We start from the raw sequence: 18,497 nt of genomic DNA on the forward strand, positions 1-18,497 counted from the left end.
AGGTTCCCTGCCAGGGGAGAGGCAGGGGCTTTCCAGGACACCTACCACTGGGGGCATTTAGAGAGAGCAGCTACTGCTCCCCCAATTGTTTGCTGGAGTGCCGTACTCTGAATGGCTCCCTTTTACTGAAAGAGGCTGGAGGCACAGCTAGCTGGAGGGATCATTAAAAAGCAGACCTGTCATGCCAGAGAATAAAGGGGAGCAATTAAACTCCTTCCCCTCCCAGAATTCTGAAACAACAATTAAAGCAAGTATGTTAAGAGCCAGGAGGAAAAGACCATGGGCTGAAACCTCAGCTGATGTAAATCCACAGAGCTCCATTGATTTACAAGGAGCTATGTTGATTTACACCAGCTGAGGCTCTAGACCCATATTTTCCATCAAAGTCTTGTTCTTATAAGCCGCTAAGGGTCAGATCTCAATGACGCTGGTGTAAATCTGGAGTAACCTAATTGACTTCAGTGGGGTTACTCTGGATTTCGTCAGCATAATGGAGATCAGAGTCTGGCCCTTGGGAACAGGTTCTGGAAGCTCTGAGCAGAATTTTAAACTCTCTCTGACCCTTGCCAGCCATCTCCTTCCGGCAAGTACCTGGGAAAGTGGAGCAGGGCAGAGTATTGTTCCATTGCCGTGGAGTCTGTAGGTTTTCAGCAGGGGGAACTAGAAAACTGATTTGCTTCTCCACCCAGAAATCAACCCTGCTGAGTTAAAGATGGATCTGAGCCACAGACTTCAGATCCTGGTCTGACTGCTTGAAATTCAAAGCTGGTCCAAAAAATTTCTGCAGAACTGTTTGCCTCAGGGAAATGCTGATTCCACAGGAACGTGTTGAATCAGTCACATTTTTCAGCAGGCTGGCCAGATCCCTGGCAGGCAGGCTTTTTGGCTCTCTGGCTGCTTGTGTGGTGGGCAGGTGAGCTGCCCTGTTCCCCAGCTGCACAGGGTGCTGGATCCCTGAGTGGCCGGCTCCCTCGTTCCCTGGCTGCCCTGTGGTTTTTGAAAAATTCTGTTCTGATTCTTCCCATTCCCCCTCCTCCCCCGCCCAAAGATTCCCGTTTGCAGACAATTTTGCAATTCTGGCATTCCCTTTAGAGTCAGAAGGAATTCTGTTTCAATGCTGCACATTTTTCCATGGAACAGAAAATCTGGTTCCCGTACAGCTCTAGCCAGGTCTGGCTTTAGGCTGAGCTCTGCAGCATAGGTGATCTCCAGAGGATTTTAGAGCACAAACTGTCATTGCTAATAGGGAGAAGTTGGGGTTGGCTTCTCTCTGCACGGGGCTTCTTTCCACCCCTAGGATTTCTCTAACATTTTATCTCAGTCCCCTCCCATCAGCACTTGCTGATGATCAGCATTGCAGATAACCACTGGTTTGATTTTGATCATCTGTAGTTTTAATTGCCTCCCGTTGTCATTTATGTTAATGATTATCATGAACTGGGGTGCCTTAGCACGTGGGTGGTAGTCAGTTTTGTAGTTACACTGTAACTGTTTGGTCATTGTCACTGCCCTGGTCTGCCTTTTCTAACAGCATGGCTTGGTCAAAAATACTTAGATAGTTTGTTGTCTATAATAAATATTTTGGTGATTGAGTATGTAAGGAAAGGCCATTTGTGATGCACTTTAATCATCATTAAAAATAGCAGAAATTTCCCTGTGCTGCAATGGGAAGCGATCAGGACTCTCCATTAATAATTCTTATGACTAAAGGCTCACACACCCTCTCAGCTGTTTGCTTGGATCTCCCTCGGGCGGTTTCTCTATTGGCCAGAAAGAGAGGCAGTCCTGTTGCTGCACTCCTAATGGGGACAAAAGAGGGAGCAGAAGGCTGGTGAACAGGCATCATGGTTAGAGAGAAATCGTTTTAAAAGGTTATATAAGCAGGGCTATAATGTCTGTGTTTGTACATGTACTGCTGCCGCTCCTGTAATATAACAGGAGTGTGCGTGCACACACTGCTGCCTGATGGGTGTGTGGATGCACACTGCTCTTTGTACCAGAGCTCTGGGTCTGTCGTGCACCCCACTCCCAGAACACAGCAGGTGTGGAGACACAAGTGTGTTGCAGGAGATGGAGAATCACCTGCCAAGGAAGGAAAAAGCCAATGCAATTGGACAGGTCCTTTTTGAGGCCGGAGCTGGTGAGAAATGGCTCCCCTGAGGGCAAGTGCATTTCCAAAAGAACCTGTTCTCGCTGCCCTGTTACAAGCCAGTTCCCAGGAGAAAAAGATAAGATCATGCCTGTGACCCTTCGAACATGCCTGGTCTCATTGGATGGGTGGAGGAGGGGAATGGGGGGGAGGGTGCTTCACATTATAGTCCTGAATAAAATGATTTATTCTAAGGTGATTCTTGCATATCCTCAGGCCAGCTGTGAGCATGCAGATGTGCTGCCTTTCATTTCCAGCAACTCCCTTTCTTTCTGTCGTCCCACGGCTCTCTCTTGCCTTCCCTGCCTCAGCACCCATCCGCTGCATGGTGACTAGAGCAATCTTTGGCCTGTTGTCATCTGAGATTCCAAATAAACCTCCCCCTTCATTGCTCTGGAGAAAAGCTGCTTATGCAATTTTTGCTGTTCTCTTTGTTTGCACGCTTGCCAGGAGGAACTACTATTCCTATTCCTATTACCCGTAAGTAATTGTCATTCTCTCTCGCTCGCTCTGCGCTCTCTGCTCCAGCAAGTTTCTTTCTCTGTCAAGTAAATTTTAAGTGCGTCTGTGGCTTGTTAAAAAATGCTTCCGAAGTATTCACAGGCTTCCAGATGGCATGGAAAACATACAGAGATCCATTTCCAAAAGGGCTCAGCGTTATGGGAACACAGGAACCATCAACCCCAGGTCCAGCTGTTGCGTTATCCTCTCTGAGAGTATGTCTACATCACACACTTTTTTGGCTGTGTGCATTGTACACACCCGCGCAGCTCCCCTAGCGTGGGTGTAAATGGCAGTCTAGATGAGGTGATTAGAAATGCCTGAAGGGAGTATGCTGGAGTACATACCCTACATGGTTCTCTGCTCACCCAAGCTGTGCCGTTTGGCCTGTTTTTAGCAGTGTAGTGTCCTGCGGCCGGAGCCTTCCCCTGCTGCAAAAAAAGACTGCAGGGAAAAGCTCTGGCAGGGGGAGGCAGCGGGGAAAGTCTCTGCCACTTCCCCACTGCTGAAGCTTTCCCTCACTGCCTCCCACTGTAACTACATGCGTGGTATGTACGCAGCTTGCTTTTAATATCTCTGTCAGCGATTGGCCTAAACCCTCAAGCCCAAGGTTTAAGATGCCTTCTAAAATTTGTAAGACTTTGGGTGCTGGGCTCTTTTGAAAGTCTGCTCTCACCTATGGGTGCTGAGCCCATGAAAATCAGCCCATGAGCATCCCAGTGGGAGCTGCAGGGCGCTGAACACTCGTGGAAATCTGGCTCTGCCTAAATGAGAGCGGGTCTTTTGGAAAGGCTGGCCTCCGTTGTGGGTGCTGAGCACATGAAAACCTGCTGCTGAGCTCTTGTGAAAATCTGGACCTAATTTATCTCTGAATCCAGTGCAGTTTCCCCCGAGATAAATGGGACCCCCTCATGTTTTTTATTTTGGCCTTGGCTTTATCTGACATATTGTAATGGTAACTCAAAGACATGTTACATTGTAACTACTGGAAGGGGGGATCATGTTACATTGTCATTGCTTCATGGGGGCAGAGGGCCTGGTGATCACATTACATGGTAATTACTGCTGGGAGGGAGGAGGAGATGGATGTGTTACATTGTAACTACAGCAGGGGGAAGCTTTGTTACAGTGTAAGTGTTCTAATGCAAAAGCCTCTGATGGTGTAACTGAAAAGCTGGTTCTAGTGTAATGTAATTTTCAACCCTTACAATTTCATTGGGAGCCCAGTTGATACTTCAGCTAGATGCTGTATCACAAGCGGTCCTTGTGTGCCTCTCCTTCCTGGGAGGAAGTTTCTTGTTGGCCAAGCTCACTGGCAGGGGGAAGCTGCAGCTGGCATTATTGTCCGTCTACAGCTGCTGTTGCAGGGGATTATTGCAGACTGGTTCAGAGGCTAAAGTAGCCTAAAATCCAGTGACATGAGTCAACAACTCCCCTCCCCACCAATTGCATGTCAGGCTCGGCCCCAGGCTTACTAGAATTGATGGGGAGCCCAGACTGCAACATTTAAACGTGGATCTGGATTTTGAACTGAGGTTTGGGGAGGTTCTGCTTTGGAGTTTTGCCAGGTACAGGGTCTAGATCTAGCTCTGGGACTGGATTCCAACCCCACCCACCCCCAATTTTTTTTTTTTTTTTGTGCAAGAGTTGGTCAAAAAATTTTTGCTTTTTAAACCAAAATTTGGCTTTTTAAAACAAAAACAGTTGGCAAAAAGCTGTATCTGTTTTTTAAAAAGTTCTGATTTTTCAGCGAAACTTAAAATTTTGAATTGTCAGGTTCCCCCTTTTCACCAATGAATGTATGGAATCAATGGCACCTCGGGGCCTGATCTTGCGAAGACTTGTACACCTCCTTAACTTACCACTGGGAGTAGTCTCGTGGAGCTCCATGGAGCTGCTCTTGACAGTAAAGCTCAGCATGCATGTAAATGGTGGCGGATCAGGGCTTACGTTCTGTATTTCATTGTATCTATTTGCCTTTTTCCTTTTCCATGCTGTAATTTTCCCAGACGTCCTCAATGTGGGAAAAGTAACAGAGGCGAAAGAAAAATGAAAACAGGTGAAGGTGGGAACCCTCCAAGGATTATATCACTTAGTGGCAAAAGAGGGAGGGGAGAGGAAAAATCAAATTTCTGATTTTTTCCCCTCAAAAAATATTTCTTAAAAAACGTGGCAAACCTGAGCTCATGCTCCATTTTAAACCCTGCAAACCAGAAACAATTGAAGCACTTTCCCCCAACGCTGACACCATTTTTCAACCAGCTGTAGTTCAACCTCTCCTCTTGTTAACATCCTGTCTCTGAAGCCTCCCATCCCCCAATGTTTATTCTGTATCAAGCTAGAAGGGCCAGAGCAGCAGAGGCTGGATTGCCCCAGCTTTTGGTGCCTTGAGTGTGTAGCATGTGCCCCAGAATGAGTGGGATGGAAAATAACTCCTCTTGCAGTCAAACTACAGGGTAACAGTGAGTGTTGCTTAGCACAACACCAGCTGTGCGTGCCCAGAGTTTTTCAGAAGGCCTCTCTGCCCATTGCATTCCTGTTCTGCGGGCCATGCTTTCCCAATAATAAATATCACTACAGGCAATCCAAGGCCTAGAGAATTATGGGCAGGAACTTATCAGACAAGGGCTGGGGGAAGCCTTCTGCTTCTTTCCAACCTCCCCAAGCAGTCAGAAGTGGATGGGGGCAGCTTTCACCAGCAGCTCCTTGTGCTCCAGGGAAGGGGCTGATGGCAATAATTGCCTGCCAGGGTGCGAGCTGGGCCCCTGGCACAAGCTGTCCTGGAGCCTTGCCGGATACAGGGGAAGGGAGTCATCCACAGGAGCAAGGACGGGACAGTGACCTTCTGGGAAGGAAGGCATGTTCTGTGGGGAATGAGCTGCATTAGGAGGATACTTGCGATGCCTCCATGTTGCTCAGAGATTACCACAATCCGGAGCGGTGGCTTGTGCTGTCCTGTGCTGACTGTCTTCTGTGCATCACCGGACACCTGGCAAATGCAGTCACCTCATTCAGAAAATAGGCCTTTGATTGTAATGGGGGGTGGCTGAGCCTGGCTCCTTGAGGTCTGAGGGTGTCCCCTGCAACAGCCAGTTCAGTGGGTCTGACCCCACTGCCTTGAATGATGTTCTACCCCTCTGTGCTGTGGGTGAGGATGGGAAGTCGTTAACACACCGTGGGACCCAGGGCAGGCAGCGCATTGTGGCCTGGAAATAGTACTGTTTGCCAGCCTGGGTGCGCAGAAGAAAGCCTAATGACACAGGATACTTCACAGTCCTACTCTGTTCATTTGTAACTGCTGGCCAAGGAGACATCAGTGCATGTTTTCCGTGTCCATGGCAGAGAGCTTCTCCTCTACCTGCTCTGGGGCCCAGTGAAGGAGTACTCAAAGCTGCAATCCATGAAGCACTGCGGAGTCAAGGAGAAGGAAGGATGAGTGGGACACCAGCCTGTCTCTTAGGCTTGCATCTTCCTTCCGCTTGGACTACGGAGAGCAAAACACAGCTCAGGATTTATAGGAGCCTGTGTCAGAGGAGTAGTGTTAGCTAATAATGGCACTGGTCCAAGCCCTGAGAAATGTGCCCAGGGCATAATCCTGCCCAGGCTGTGTGAGTTCTGGGGCCCTTTTCCATTTCTAAGTCCAGGGATTCCTTGATTTTTATGATCTGTATTTCCATAGAGCCTGGGAGACTTAGTCTTGGATCCCATTGCGCTAGGTGCTGTACAAACAGAGAACAAAAAGGCTGCCCCAAAGAGCTTGCAAGTATCAGATAAGAGCTAACAGATGGAAACAGACCAACAGGGTGTTCATGTGACAATATTGGTCAGCACAGCGCCCACTCATTTTAGGAGGCTCAGTTTTTGGGAACCTAGCTTGTCAGACGTAAGGCCTGATTTGCAGGTGGGCTAAGCTGGAGTCCCTGGGGGGCAACACTTGCTTGAGCATCTGTGAAAATCAGTCCTGGGGTGGTGCCAGCTGGGCCCCTGACACGAAGGCCACCAAAATAGGCATTGAGGTCAAGATTTTAAAGGATGGGGCCCTAAAGTTAGGCTCAGGTGTCCTGATGTGGGCACGCAAATCAGTGGGCTGAATTTCAGAAGTTCAGAGTGGCCAGGAGACTGTCCTGGATTGCATTTTGCATTTAGGCTCCTAAGTCATTTAAGTGCTTCGGTAAATGTCACCTTTTAATGGGTGCTGCTGAATGCTCAGACCTGGATCCTCCAAGGGACAGGCGCCTTACCGTCCATGATGGAATTTAGGAGCCCACATGCCTTTGGGGATCTGGGCCGCTGTGCTTCCAGGGATTTTGGTATATGGCTGGATCCGAGGCTCAACACCATTGTCCAATTTACGTTTCATTTGTTTGTGAACTGGCTAAGCAAATAGGCCAACAGAGTCGCAAGTGCCTGGAGATTCTGGGAGACGCTGTATTGGGGCCTGGTTTTCACAGGGCCAGTGCTCAGCAGTTGCTGAGTACGTCTACATGGCGAAGGAAAACCTTTGGCACTGAGTCTCAGAGCCTGGGTCAGTTGGCTCAGGCTTGCAGGTCTCGGGCTACTGGGCTAAAAATAGCAGTGTAGATGTTCCTGCTCGGGCTGGAGCCTGGACTCAGATAACCGCCGCCCTCACCAGGTTTCAGAGCCCAGGCAGGAAGGCCAACACTGCTGTGTTTAGCCCTGCAGCCCCTGAGGCAGGTGCCCCAGGCTATGAGCCTTGGCACGGCCCGTTTTTCTTTGCAGTGCAGGCGTACCCACCGAAACTCCAAGCTCTCAGAATCACTAGCTGCTCATGAACCTTTAGGTGGTAGCCCTGCTTTTCAGCAGGGACTCCATTCAGGGTCTGGTTTTGCATCATTGCACAGATAATTGTGGGCATGTTTTAGACGCCGTAGCGCTGTGTGAGCAGTCAGCCAGCTAGACATTGAAAGGCTGCCAAATAGACCAGCTGCGAAATCAGAGGCTGCCTCTGAAAATCAGGCTCATGATTTTTAAATCAGAGCCTGTGTCTGGCAAGAGCAGTGTGGCTGAGCATTACGTGTCTGCTTCTCCCTTTGTAACCCTCCTGTAGGAAACCTGTCACCGTGACCAAAGCTACGATTAACTACCGCCATGAGAAGACCCACATGATGAGCGCCATCGACCGGAGCTTCACAGACCAGAGCACCCTGCAGGAGGACGAGAGGCTGGGCCTGTCCTTCATGGACGCGCACAACTGCAGCAACAGGGGTAAGGACTATGCAAGAAGGTGCCCAGATGCTCTGGTGATGGGCATGTTAAAATATCCTATATAGAATGGTTCGGCACCTGTCTGTCCTGCCCTTCCCACTCAGAGGCATCTTTGGTATGCAGTGAGTTGCGTGCTAAAGTGCTTGAGAACAAAGTGAATTAGGTTTCTGTTTGAACAATAACATGTGCTAAAAATGGTTCACAAATCTGAGCTGCAGGACCATGATCTTGGTAAGGCATCAGGCTAATCCACCATTGCTCCATCCACGAATCTCCCACTGACTGTGAATCTTGACCCCACTCTCATCTGCCTATGCAGGGCTCCTCCACTGAACTTAGCTTGTTGTCATTGCAACAGTAGCCCCGAGAGGCCACAATTGAGATCCAGGCCCCATTGCACTAGGCACCGGACGCGCACAGTGAGAGACAACCCCCGCTTTGAGGCGCTTACAATCTAAATAGGCCAAATGAAGAGTGGGAGGGAAAACGGAGCTGGGAAGTGTCCATGGTCCCACAGCAGATCAATGGCAGAGCCAGGAAGAGAATCCAGGTCTTCTGAGTCCTGGACCAGAGCCCTAGTTCCTGGACAGTGCTACCTCTCAGCTTCTTTCATGCTGCCAGATTGGGAGTCAGATTTCCCCTAATGAGGCTCTTCCCCAAAACCATCAGTTCAACGAGTCAGCATGGGCTACACTCGCTGTACCGCCATCTTCATCCACTGGGGCTGCACAGATTGTACAGCGTGCCAGGGCTCTGGTGCCTGGCACCAGTGACTGCCCATGCGAATAGATCAGCCTGATGGCAGGCTCCACCTGGACTCTTGACTCATTTTTTATCCTGGCACTAGAAAGCCCGTGTCTGCCTGTGGATACCTGCACCCCTTTCAGTCAGACTGCAGGTCCTTGCACACTGAAAGGGTTCCTGGCCCTCTATATATCCTCAGGGGCAGCAATCTCATCAAAGCGACCTCATGCGTGTGTGTAGAGCCATGTCTATAATAAGCAAAACTCCTTCAAGATGTAACTCCACTGGAAAAAGTGGGTGGGTGGGGTCTGAGCTGCAAAATTCAGATCTGGCTCTCAGCCCCCCTGCTCCAAGTTGTGATCAGTGGTTTTGGTTGGCCCCAGTGTGACTGGGAGCCATTCACAAAACAGAGATCTGAATGCAAACTGAGAAATCTGAGAAATCCTGGCCTAAGCCTGGGTAGATTTGGATCCAGGCTTTTAACTTATGCTGAGCTTGGAGTTTAACACGGACAGCTTTCTGTTGTTCTGAATAGGCGTGGGTCTTGCAGGGTGAAAAGTACACTGTGCTCATGTTAGAGGGAGACTGATAATTTCACACCCACTGGCGTATGCATTTCTAGGCTGATTTAGTTATAAAATAATTTGTTCTATGCCCTAGTTTCAACCATATGCTAATAACATCTGTTACTATAACTTCAAGATGCTGCTTGCTCCCATCTTCCCTGTGCAAAAGACAAGATTAATATGGTTCCCAGCATTGTCTCACAGATAATAGAAGCCCAGAGGGCATCCTTTTCCTCCTTTGATATATCTGGATAGGTGTATTATTTTTGAGCTAATACTGTGTATTATTTTTGAGCTATTGTGGCTTCTTGAAATGCTCTTAATGAGACTGGTTCATATGAGCATTTTCTCCTCCAAGCATCTGAGAGCCTGCAGTCCAGACTCTCCACTGTCTTACATGTGCAGGAGTCAATGGGGCTGCATCTAGCTTCTGCCAGGAGTGGATTTAGGTTCATTTCTGGGCGGTCATGCATGAGAAAGAGGCTTCTGTGATGTTAGACACCGGGGCTGATTCTGCTCCTGCTTACACTGGTGTAGCTCCGGGCCCTCAGTGTAGTTGCTCTGAGTTTACACTGGTGAATGGGAGAGCAGAATCTGGACTGTAGCATCAGAGACCAGAAATTGATGCTGGTTGCAGCGTTTGAAGGGAATGCTGAGGTAGAGACTTGAGCTGTTCCTGATATTAGGGAGTGGGACCTCATCTGTGCCCCTTAGGGGAGCGCTGGGGAGGAAAGAAGACGGTCTCCCTGCCGATGAGGATGCCTGCCCATTGCTCTGCTTGACAGAGCGCAGGTCTGGGGCAGACAGGCGCTAGCTGCGCAGGAGTCCGACTTTTCCCCTAACTGAAGAAAATAGCCCCATCCCAAATCTCTAAACACCAGTGTTGAAAACACATGTGACGCCCGGATGAGCTGCCTGTGGGTGACAAGCTCTGGCACAGCCGGACGTTCTCAATCAACCTTCCCCAGCTAAAACAGACCCGAGTCCCAGCTCAGGCACCAGGCTCAGCATGCTTCCTCCACCTTTTCCTTCCTGGAAAATAAAAGCCGGGGGGGGGAGCGTTCTCTAATAGTTAGATGCTGGGCTGGGAGTCAGGACTCCTGGGTTCAGGTCCCAGCTCTGTCCCTGACCTTCTGTGTGACCTTCCCCACAACCCCTGTGCCTCAGTTTCCCCATTTGTCAATTGTAAGGGTCCTTCGCTGGAAGGAGCTATTGTGCATAATTGCAAATTAGTATCATCATTAATTTTAATTGTGTTCAATGTCCTACAAATTGTCATAAACTCCAGTTCATATCACCCAGGTTTCATCCCTCCCCTCACCCACATCGCCATATTCCATTCACAGTCACTCTCCTGTCAGTGTACTGACACGTTTGAGGTCCATCCAATTGGGGTCATTTCACTTCACAAAGTCTGAGACTCCTGCACTATTTCATGTATGGGGTTTCCTGCATTCTGTTAACATATTAGCCCTCCGTTAGCTTTTCATAACCCCGAGATGCAGACACTAGAAACCGCAAAACCTGGATGGGCGATTTGGCATTTTCTAGCAGATGCAAGGAACCCTTGGAGCTTTATGGATGAACCAGAAAGGATTGTTTAGAAGTGTTAGGATAACCATAGTCAGAACTCAATCTTATAGAGAAGATAGTTGTTTGCAATAGGCAAACAATGCTGCCACCCAGAGAAATGCTCTGCACTGAACAAAGTACTCTTAGCAAGGTCAGAGCTCAGAACTTTGGGTGGGAGCGTTTGGGGAATCCTGAGAATTAATCAATGAGCAGGGCAGTGTTGGCTCGTCATGAAAAAATACAGACTAACGCTGAATTTGGCCCAGATACCACATGGGCTAAATTCTACTCTCAGTTACATTGGTGTCAATATTGAGTAGCTTAACCAAGTAATAACAGTGAAGTCCGTTGACATCAAGACTAGAAATAAGACACGCCTTTTCAGCTGTGAGGATAATTAACCATGGGAAGAACCTATGTCGGGGCGATGGATTCTCCATCCCTTTCAGTCTTTGAGACCAGACCAGGTATCTTTCTGAGACATCGGAAAGGTGCGGGTTTCAGAGAGAAGTGACTGGGGGCTGCTTTTTTGCCTGTGTTGTGCAGGAGTTCTGACTAGAAAGATGATAATGGTGTTTTCTGGCCTTAAAATCTTGCAATCGCTCCAGAAGGGACTGAGAGCACAGTTTGGCCTCATCAAAGCAGTTGTTTATTAACATGTTTATTCTGCCGCTCCTCACCTTAACTAAAGTATTACGGTGCTAGTTTTAATACCGTACCGTGCCCAGCCCCACTGCACTGGCCATTAATGCTGGTGCTGTGCCTTCCAAAGGGTAGCGACAACTGCTCCTCCAGGGGGCGCTTCCACAGAACCCCAACAGAGAGTCCGACATGGCAAGAGCACCCCCTGCAGCAGGTTCATAGAATCATAGAATATGAGGGTTGGAAGGGACCTCAGGAGGTCTTCTAGTCCAACCCCCTGCTCAAAGCAGGACCAGTCCCCAACTAAATCATCCCAGCCTGGGCTTTGTCAAGCCTGACCTTAAAAACCTCTAAGGATGGAGATTCCACCACCTCCGTAGGTAACCCATTCCAGTGCTTTACCACCCTCCTAGTGAAGTAGTGTTTCCTAATATCCAACCTAAACCTCCCCCACTGCAACTTGAGACCACTACTCCTCATTCTGTTCTCTGGTACCACTGAGAACAGTCTAGATCCATCCTCTTCGGAACCCCCTTTCAGGTAGTTGGAAGCAGTTATCAAATCCCCCCCCCCCATTCTTCTCTTCTGTAGACTAAATGATCCCAGTTCCCTCAGCCTTTCCTCATAAGTCATGTGCTCCAGCCCCCTAATCATTTTTGTTGCCCTTCGCTGGACTCTTTCCAATTTTTCCACATCCTTCTTGTAGTGTGGGGCCCAAAACTGGACACTACTCCAGATAAGGCCTCACCAGTGCCGAATAGAGGGGAATGATCATGTCCCTCGATCTGCCGGCAATGCTCCTACTTATACAGCCCAAAATGCCATTAGGCTTTTTGGCAACAAGGGCACACTGTTGACTTATATCCAGTTTCTAGTCCACTGTAACCCCTAGGTCCTTTTCTGCAGAACTACTGCCTAGCCACTCGGTCCCTAGTCTGCAGTGGTGCATGGGATTAAGTTTGAGCGTCCTTGGGCAATCTCCTATCTAAGTACCAGCTCAGCCCAACTCTGCTTAGATTGAGCAAATCAACCAGGAGCACCCAGCCTGCTATGTCGTCTTCTGAACTCTTCCTGTGCCTGTTCCCCATGGCTCCCAGGTGACCAGCGCAGCAGTGCGGTCAATGAGTCCAGCAGCTTGCTCGGAGGCTCCCCACGGCGCCAGTGCGGGTGCAAAGGCTCCCCATACCACACTGGGCAGCTCCACCCTGCCGTCAGAGTGGCAGATCTCCTCCAGCACATCAACCAGATGAAGACAGCGGAAGGCTATGGCTTCAAGCAGGAGTATGAGGTGAGAGCTGGGGAGCGGTCAGGGAATCCTGCCTGCTCCCCCTTGCTTTTATCCCCTTCTCCCACACCCGCCTCGCACGCCCACCCCCGAAGTAGCCGAGGGGTGGGGCAGGGCAAAGTCAGACAGCTGGATTCCCAGGTCACCTTTGGGGCAGATCACTGGGACTCCGGCCTGAGGGTATTTCTGCAAGTGTGGGATGCTGCAGACATCTAACAGCATTCATCTGAATAATGGGAGTTTGTGGTCAGATGTCTCATGAGGCACCAGGGCCCAGATCCTCAAAGATATTTAGGGGCCTCACTCTCCTGGGAGTTGGGTGCCTAAATACCCTTGAGGATCCGGGTCCAAATTAGACACGAGCAGGCAGGGCACCCCAGCCTTCCCATGGCATGGTGTGTGAGTCTCTCGCCCTGGCGGCTCCCGGGATGTCATACCCTGAAACAAACTAGGCCAAAACCAGGCCATGTCAGCCATTTGCTAGACAGTCCAGGAAACTTTCAGCATGCTGGGCTCGCCCCTCCCAGATCTGCCCCTGTAGGTGGCTCTCCCTTTGGAAACCCAGCTCTTTCCTTGTCCAGCACGGCTGGCTGCAGGATAATGTCAGGTCCACCCCTTGCTATCGTGCTGAGAGCTTCTCTCTCCTCTACTCCCGCCCTGTGACAGACACCCACTGTGTTCCATTGTGCAGCAGCAGCCCAGCCTGGTCAGTGTAGATGGTCTCCTCTTATTTTAATGCAGAGCGGATGCCCCCAGAGTCATTAATGCTACATCCCTGTCCCTACCCCATTAGGCTGAAGCAGGTATAATGGCGAGATGTGCTTTCTAACACTTGCTACAGTGCGCATAGCAGGGCTGATTTCCTGATTCCTTGGTGTCCCACAGGCTGGGCTATTGAAATCCCCCAGTAATTAAAATTACTGTTTAATGTTCACTTGTTTCAAGTGCAGGAACCTTTTTGCCCCCTCTTTTATGTATTGGACAAATCATGATTAGTTATAATCATTAGGGCTGCTTGACAAGCTGCTGTATGGGCTCAGAGCTAGTCATTTGAAAAGCACTTTGATATTATGGGTGGGGAGAAAACATGTAATTTCCTTCCACTTTCTGCCTCTTATTCTGATCCATGAATGTTGCTGTTATTATGTACCAGGCTGTTCTACTTCTATGGGGAGAGAAAAAGGGTAAGGAAAGACCTGGAGAAATAAGGAATTTGTAATGGTCTGAAACAGGGATTTCTGGATGAAACTGAAATTTGTATCTGGCACATAGAAGCTCCCAGAAATGTTCTTCGGTTAAAGAAGCAGATTGAAAGTCAGGACTCCTTCTGGCCCTTGTTCTGCCACTGCTGTACTGCCTACCCTTGAGACAGTCACGTCACCGCCCAGTGCCTCAGTTTCCCCTTCTAAGGACAAATAATACAGGCTTGGCTCACAAAGTAGTGGTGGGGCAGTGAGGGTTAATGATTTGATGTTTGTGAAGCCTGTGCTGATGTTTCTGCAGGAGAGACGCTGCCCAGAGAGCAAAGTGGTGTGATTAATATTTGCTTTTCAGACAGAAATCTGATTTGTTGCATTGACTATTCAGATTGGGGTAGTGTTTGGAGGCCCCAGTCAGGATCTGGACCCCATTGTTCTCGGTGCTTCACAAACACATAAAATGATGCACTCCCAAAGAGCTTACAGTCTAACAACTTCCTCTGGCCTAAGGAAAGCAGACTGTGGTGTGTGTTGTGTGGCTGGACAATGTGCTGTGTGCCAGGGAAGTCCCTAAAGACCCCAGCACGCTTTCCCCAAGGCACTTCTTGCAATGTGCGATTTCCTCATTCCTGTCCCTCAATAAGGCTAATCAAATTCAGGCTTCAGGACATTCTTAGTTGCATGTGAGGCTCAGGAAGGAATTCCTGCATGTATAGCACTGACCAGCTGGCTAGGTCCAGACACCTTCAAGTCCGCCTGGAGGGACCTGCTTTGAGTTGCTCTGATGGGACAAACTTGTGTGTCGCAATGTTGCGGTGTTTGGTGCTGGGAAGCGGCAGACCAATGCCATCACTGTGGATTGGGTCCTTAGTTCTTCGATAATGCATTGCGTGTTCAGATTGCTGCACAAACATGAACAGGTTAAGCTTGACAGGACCCCGGTGGTATGGCCTCGTTTGGCAAACTGTTTACGGTTCTGGTCCTCCATCGTCTGTAAAGTTTAATTTAAAGTGAAACAGGTGCAGAGAAGAGCACCCAGGAGGATCAGGGAGTAGAGGGCCTGTCTTTTGAGAGGAGACTGGAAGAGCTTGGTGTGTTTAGTTTAGCAAAAAGAAGGCTGAGGGGGGATATGATGGCTCTCTGTAAATATGTTAGTGGGTAAATAGCAGGGAGAGTGAAGAGCTATTTAAGCTAAAGGCAATTGTTAACACACGAACAAATGGGTATAAACTGGCCATGAACTAGACTGGAAATCAGAAGAAGGTTTCTAACCACTGAGGGGTGCGGTTTTGGAACAGCCTCCCAACAGGAGTTGTGGGGCAAGCAGTTAGTTCTATGAGAGAGCTTTACAAATGTATGAGTGCAATGGTATGATGGGGCTGTTTGTGATGGTGGGGGGCAGAGCTCAAGAGCTCTGGGGCTCTCGTCCAGTTTATGTCCTACGTTCCTAAGGGTTCATGCTTCAGGGTTACAGCCAGCCATCTGCAGGGTCAGGAAGGGATTCCCCCCCTGCCCCCAATGTATTCTGGGAGGATTTTTTAATCTCTTTCCTCTGTGGCATCAGGAATGGCCACGGCTAGAGATGGGACACTGGGCAGGGAGGGCCAGGACTCTCAGGTGGCACTGAACATTCTCTCTCTCAGGTGCTTGGCAGCTGGTTCTTGTTCATGTGCTCAGGATCCGGCTGATCGCTGTATGTGGGATCGGGCAGGAATTTCCCCCCGGTCAGGTTAGCAGGAACCTTGGGGGGTTTTCGCCTTTCCCTGCAGCATGAGGGTGGGGGTCACTTGTCACGGTTATCTGGGTACACCTCACTTATCATTTCCCTGCCATTGATGGGGCCTCAGGCACTGGTCACCTCAGTGCCCCTGTTCTCTGCCTGTGGCATGTAATAGTCTCGTCCCCTTTGGGTTGCAATACTGCGGTCTGATTTCGGTTGTTGGGTTTAGTGCGCGGGTGCTGTGTGGTGCTGGTAGCCTGTGATACACAGGAGGTCAGAGTGGTGGGTGCGTCTGGCCTTAAACTCTATGACTCTAAGGTAGGCTTTAGCCCCATTTTGCAGATTGGGAAACTGAGGCACAGAAAGACAAACAGACTTGCCTCAAGATGCATGGTGAGCCATTGACATTGGGACTCAGGAGGTACTGTGTTCATTCCCATAGACCACGCAGCCTCTTATCACCACTACGTTATGGCAGGAACTCAGTCGCAGTCTACTGCAGCGTTGTGAAGTGGTGTGATGAGATCCCTCGGGTGTGGTGGCACATCACGACCTTGCAGCTCAACATTGTATCGTGATGAGCCTGAAAGTTCTATTCTGGGACCCTTCAATGTCCTGGAGCATTCAGCTTGTTGGGTGCAGGATCCTCCTCATCAGCAATTAGGACAGCCCCCAAAAACATCATCCGCACTTCGCCCCCCCATCTCCACTGTCAAAATGCTGGACGAAACTGCAATGGATACTGCACCCAACCCTAAGCCTAGAGCAGGTGTGATGGGGCGTTTGCTTCAGGGGCTACCAGAGGGAATCCCATGTATATGTTCCCTGGATAGATAATAGACTTTTCTGCTTTCTTTAGAGTTTCTTTGAAGGCTGGGATGCATCCAAGAAGAAAGACAAGACCAAAGGGAGGCAGGATCACATGCCAACCTGTAAGTGTCTGAGACAAAGGCTTTAAAAACAACAGAAAAACCTGCCTGCCTAATATTGGAATGCTTTGAAACCTCTACAAAGAGTCTCCTAGCAACGCACAGGCGACAGGGGTGCGGAGGGGTGATGCGCTGGTGCACAACAGGTGAACGGGCTGGCCTCTTCACTCCATGGACCTAGGTTGTGCTTTGCTCTTGGGTGTTGTCCCGGTTGTTGGTTTCATTTCTGTCCCTCCCAGAGATTTGCTTCACAGAACCTCACCCCAGCAGAGGCCCAGGCATCACGAATGAGGTGCACTGGCAGAGCCGTGTGTGGGGAGTAGCTGGGAAGCGAGGGGCAGTAGGTCGTGACAGTTGTGCATGGCCGAGCTGTGCAATGGGCTGGGGCAGGACTGGAACAGGAAGGCTCAGGGCGCTAGCAGGGCTGTCTTGGGAGAGCACATCTGGAATAAGGGGGTGAGCCAGGGCAGGACGGAGAAGAGCTGGCAAAGCTTTGCAGAGCGGCTGGCTGTGGAGCAGAATAACTGTGGCCAGTCAGGCCAGGATTAGGGGGCGGGGCAGCTTCCCTGTGGGGTAAAATCTATCAAATTATTGGGGGGAAGAAGCCGAGCGAATGTGTTGGGCTGGTGGAGTGCAGCAGCTATCCCCGTGCTCGGGGCACTTTGTCTATGGGGTGCGGTTTCCATTCATTCTGTGCCTTTGAGTCTAGCTCACAGGCTGGAGCTGCGTGCAACACTGGCTCCCTTGGCCTTGAGAGACCCTACTAGTACAGGTTTCAGAGTAGCAGCCGTGTTAGTCTGTATTCGCAAAAAGAAAAGGGGTACTTGTGGCACCTTAGAGACTAACCAATTTATTTGAGCATAAGCTTTCGTGAGCTACAGCTCACTTCATCAGATGCATTACTAGTATAGGACACGTTTGGTGGTGCTCAAAGGCTATGGACAAGTTGGGCCCCGTGGCGCTAGGTGCTGTACGAACACTTATTGCTATTAATTAATACCTAACTCTTATACGGCCATTTTCCTGCCCCAGGGAGCTTACAGGGTAAGAAAATAGACAGATGTGGACACAATAAACATGCTAAGGTTAAGCGATTGGCTCTTAAAGAACAGAAGAGACCGGAAAGGCTTGTTTCTGCCGGAGTCCTAGTGCTTTACTCCTCTGGCATGATCCCATGGCCAGGTCCCTACCCCAACAGCCAGGGTACGTTCCACTAGCGTGACCACCTTTTCAAAATGCAAAACTGGGACACATGCAGGAGCCCTGCCTCCTCCGTGGCCCTGGCCCTGCTCCTCCTCTTCCCCCAAGTCCCTGGACAGCCCAGAAGTCGGAGCCAGGCCATGGTAAGAGCCGCCTAGGGAGCCTGGGGCACTATAGGGAACCCTGCACCTTCCACCTGCCCTGGATGGTGGGCTGGGGTGCCCAAAAGCAGCCCCTGTTCTGTGTCCCTGCCCCCCAGGGGTGCACTGCCCAGGGCAGATGGAGGGTCCAGGACTCCGGAGTTCCCCTCAGCGGCCCAGGCTCCCTGCATGGTTCATACTACTGCCTGACTCTGGCTTTTGGCCTGGCCAGGGGCGGGGTCTCAGGGGCCAGAGGAGGAGCAGGAGGTGGGGCCTCGTGGCAAGGTGGGGCTAAGGCCCACAACAGCCCCCACCACCAGGAAGAGGCGGGCGCTATCCCTGAGCCTTGGGCCGACATGGAGCAGCACCACAGGGAATCTGTGACAAATGGTGACCCAGAGTCATTCTGCCAGAGGCCACGCTCTGCAAAGCTTAGGGGAGAGATTCGTGTTTCCCAGTCTAGGGCTGCAATGGAATTCCCATCGTCCCCAGGGGCCAGCATTCCCCTAGCAGTGAAGCATTGCAAGGCCATGTCCCAACACAGTGCAGTCCCTTATAAACTCAACGTCTTCCCCGCATTCCTCTCTCCATTGCAAACCCCCAAAGGAACGCAGGAGGGGTGCT

The 18,497-nt window shown here is 50.1% G+C and overlaps 1 protein-coding gene across 11 annotated transcripts in view; it reads left to right on the top strand.

Moving 5' to 3' along the window:
• The window catches only part of PTPRU (protein tyrosine phosphatase receptor type U), a 322,599-nt gene that overhangs the window by 247,922 nt on the left and 56,180 nt on the right, over nucleotides 1-18,497 (top strand). For 7 of the 11 annotated variants that reach the window (XM_075121404.1, XM_048825551.2, XM_048825549.2 and 4 more), the window contains exons 15-18: nucleotides 2,600-2,629; nucleotides 7,719-7,876; nucleotides 12,498-12,688; nucleotides 16,464-16,536. In XM_075121404.1, the coding sequence (XP_074977505.1) occupies nucleotides 2,600-2,629; nucleotides 7,719-7,876; nucleotides 12,498-12,688; nucleotides 16,464-16,536 (452 nt within the window). The remainder of the gene's footprint in view (nucleotides 1-2,599; nucleotides 2,630-7,718; nucleotides 7,877-12,497; nucleotides 12,689-16,463; nucleotides 16,537-18,497) is intronic. The other 4 variants (XM_048825554.2, XM_048825557.2, XM_048825555.2 and 1 more) reach the window with 1 other exon arrangement.

Source organism: Caretta caretta, chromosome 19, assembly GCF_965140235.1.
Source record: "Caretta caretta isolate rCarCar2 chromosome 19, rCarCar1.hap1, whole genome shotgun sequence".
Taxonomy (NCBI): domain Eukaryota; kingdom Metazoa; phylum Chordata; order Testudines; family Cheloniidae; genus Caretta; species Caretta caretta.